The following is a 3,363-nucleotide window of genomic DNA, read 5'->3' on the forward strand; positions in this document are numbered from 1 at the left end:
TGAGGCTTTTGAAAATTCCTCAATTCAAATTTCATTTGAATTTAAACATGATGCACACATGGAAGCAAGCATAGGACAGGCCAGAACTAGGGATGTGACAGGGTATATCGACCCCCCACCCTCACACTACTGGAATTAGCTAATTTGCCGTCTGCCAGTTCTTTGTCGTCTGCTTGCAGACGGCAAAGAAGGTCTTTGCCATCAGCTACCAAACAACACATGGCAAAGAACTGGCAGACGACAAATAAGGTCTTTGCCATATGTCATTTCTTTGCCGTCTGCTGGCAGACGGCAAAGAAACTTTGCCATCTGCCAGCGGACGGCAAAGAGGTGCTGGCGGGGTCCCAATACACTGCAATGGTCGAACCCCCTCTTTGCCGTCTGCTAGCAGACGACAAAGATTCTTTGCCATCTGCTGGCAGACGGCAAAGAGGTGGGACTATTTTTTGCGGGTAAAACGAACGGTTCCCCCACCTCCTCTATCTCTATCCCCTTTGTCTCTGCCCCCCACACCTCTCTCTCCCGCTCGTATCTCCCTCTCCCTCGCGCGGGCGTACGGGGTGTCCGTCGACGCCGCCTGCCCTGGCAAGAAGGCCGGCGACGCCTGCCCCATAGCCAAGTGCCGCCCGACCCCGCCTCCCTCGATCCCGCGCCACCGCGCCACCTCGCCTCCGCCCGCCGGTGCGCGTCGCCACCTCACGGACCCCAGGAGCCCCGCCGCCTGCGCTGCAGCCTGCGCCGCGTCCACCTCCCCACAAGCTCGCCTCCCCACCGTGGAAGCCTCGTCGCCGGTCGCCCCGACCTCGAGATCCGCCGCCGCCATGGGAGCCGAGCACGGAGCTCCTCCAGGCCCGGCCCTGAGGGGGGACGGATTCGAGTTCCTATCAGATCTAGTGGCCAGGTATTCTTTTTTGCCATCGATTGTTTTTCTGGATTTTTGACTCATTGGTGTGAGTGTTTCTCAGGGATTTTGCCTTGTTTTCCCCTGCCGGCGATTGGGGGCGGCGAGTACACGCAAGAAGCCCATGCGGTGGCAGATCTGCTGGACAGAGCAGCCGAGTCCAGCATTGGGAAGGTGGGGGAAGCGCTGCCAGTACTCCAACTAGACCTGAATGGCGCCTGCCCGTCTCTCGACTTGTCGGCGGCAGATCAGAGCAGTCAACGAGGCACGACGAGCCGCAGGCCCATGGCTGGATAAAGAGGTACGAAGTTTCCCTAAGATAAACTAACACAGAATGCATTTGTTGGCATCACGTGATGCGGCGTAGATTGTGATGCTGATGCTGCTTAGTAATCATGATTCATGAGCATAACTGTAATGCTTATACGAGCTGATTTCCTGTAGTACCTGCAGTTGGCAACAACTTCGATTCCGTCCATGAACTAATGGGAAAATGTTAGAACAATGACATTGCTACTGATGCAAAAAAATGTACATGAAGTATGTATAAATTGGAGGCTAGTCTGAAAACAGTTTCTTATATAAAACAAGGGCGTAGCTAGGTCTCAGTCAAAGTCTCAGTGAAGTGATATATCTTTGTAAGAAAGGAAAAGGAAAATCTGAAAACTAAACTTTGCACGAATCTTAAACGTATATAGCATCGACTGAGACATGACCAAGTTTTAGTCGACCGAGACTTAGCAAGACTAATAAAACAATTATCTCGCCTTCTCTAATGCTTTTATTTATTTTACTTACGGTATTTCTACTTTCCTTGTTTGCTTACAAGCTGTTTTTTTCTTTTTGACTTTGATGAATCCCCCAGGCCATTTTCAAGGACCCGTTCAGGAGGGGTGACAACCTCCTTGTAAGTCCTCGCTACTTTTTATCTTCCATGCTTCTTTCAAACTTTTTATGCACCAAAGATGCTGGATGCCATAAAGTAGGAAAATTAAGATGCAGATGGGTCTTTGAAAAAAAATCACAGGAAAACATTGTTTCTGGGCAGTGCTAAATTTTAAAAATAAAACTAAATTTTGTGGCTTAAATTTAAAAATGAAAACTGAATTTTGTAGCTGTTTGCTGTGCTTGGACATGTGTGTGATCTGGTGGACAAAATAACCAGGTGTTTACGCCCTGTTGTGTAAACACCCTAAAATTCCACTAGTTGACCTACTTGGCTCATAATTAATTGCTTATGAGACTGTCTCTTCAGAGAAACAACTTGGCCTGTCAGACAACTGTTTGACTAACACAAATCTTAAATACTTGAACTGAGAAACAAAAGCTTCAGCTAAATCAGAGGCCAAGTTTCTACTGTATTTGGCGCAAAGTCGTTGGTTTGTTGATCTTTTCCTATTTATTACTCCCTTGTAGGTTATGTGCGACTGCTACACACCAGAAGGTGTTCCAATCCCCACCAACAAGAGGCACAATGCTGCCAAGATCTTCCACACCCCGAAGGTTGCAGCTGAGGAGACATGGTACGAATACCTCCGTCGATATTTCAAGTTTTTTGTTGTTGCGGTGTTTCATATAAAAGTTGTAGTAGTGCTCTTGTGTCTTAACACACATACACATGTGAGAACATAATAAGTTGTACAATATAGATTAGTACCACACCGCACTCACTTTGCATCAGATGGAAATGAGTTAGGAAGATAAGAGTAAAATTGATGTCCCTGGAATTACAGATTTATTTAGCAGATACAAACAGAAATCGGTACCAAAAATGGGTTGAAGGACCACAAAATTTGGCGGTTTCCACATTTGTATCCTTATCTGCTTATGGTAAGAGCATTGATTAGGCTTATCTCTGAACCCAAACATGTATGGAACTGAGGAGGAGTACCAGAAGGATGTGAAATGGCCCGTTGGCTGGCCCATTGGTGGCTGCCCTGGTTCTCAGGCAAGAAAACTCTCAGCATGCTCTCCAGCTTTCCATGTGTTAAACTTACATAAAAACTGAACATTGCATTTCACCAAGTGAAATGCTACATTTCTACTCCTAACCCATTCTCTATTTCTTAGTGCTTTTGTTATGCAGGTTGGAAGAAAAGAAGAAGATCCAGAGAAGATCTTAGTAATAAGATAGTTTTTAGGAAAATAGATATTTAGTTTTAGGTCATTTCTTGTAATTTCAGATATGGAGTGCTTGTCTTTAGTTTTGTTTTGACTCTGTGAAACTTGCTACCTATGGATGAAACTGTGTAATATTGATGAAACCATGTATATGTATAGACATTTAGTTTTTGTTCATGTGTGTGTGTGTGTGCGCGCGTCTCCGTGTGTGTGTGATTTTCTATGAAAATGAATTGATATAAGAAAAAACAGAATTAAATGGGGCAATATAGGTTCTTTGCCGTCTGCCAGCAGATGGCAAAGGCCGGACAAATTTTGCCGTCAGCGGCGGACGGCAAAGG

General features: G+C 45.8%; 1 protein-coding gene across 1 annotated transcript; it reads left to right on the forward strand.

The window, feature by feature from the left end:
- Positions 1 to 219: 219 nt before the first annotated feature.
- Positions 220 to 2,663, forward strand: LOC119358058. Its single transcript, XM_037624777.1, has 5 exons — positions 220 to 249; positions 423 to 901; positions 966 to 1,202; positions 1,767 to 1,808; positions 2,318 to 2,663. Exons 1-5 carry the CDS (start codon positions 220 to 222, stop codon positions 2,478 to 2,480), a joined length of 951 nt encoding a protein of 316 aa, XP_037480674.1. The 3' UTR covers positions 2,481 to 2,663.
- The last annotated feature ends 700 nt before the right edge of the window (positions 2,664 to 3,363 follow it).

The sequence above is a fragment of the Triticum dicoccoides genome, chromosome 2A (assembly GCF_002162155.2).
Source record: "Triticum dicoccoides isolate Atlit2015 ecotype Zavitan chromosome 2A, WEW_v2.0, whole genome shotgun sequence".
NCBI classification, from domain to species: Eukaryota; Viridiplantae; Streptophyta; class Magnoliopsida; order Poales; family Poaceae; genus Triticum; species Triticum dicoccoides.

Excerpts from the sequence above, each read along its gene's own strand:
- LOC119358058 (XM_037624777.1), top strand. The coding sequence starts at position 220 with ATGGCAAAGAACTGGCAGACGACAAATAAG. Across the intron at positions 1,203-1,766 it reads GCCCATGGCTGGATAAAGAG|GCCATTTTCAAGGACCCGTT; the intron begins GTACGAAGTTTC and ends TGAATCCCCCAG. Across the intron at positions 1,809-2,317 it reads GGAGGGGTGACAACCTCCTT|GTTATGTGCGACTGCTACAC; the intron begins GTAAGTCCTCGC and ends ACTCCCTTGTAG.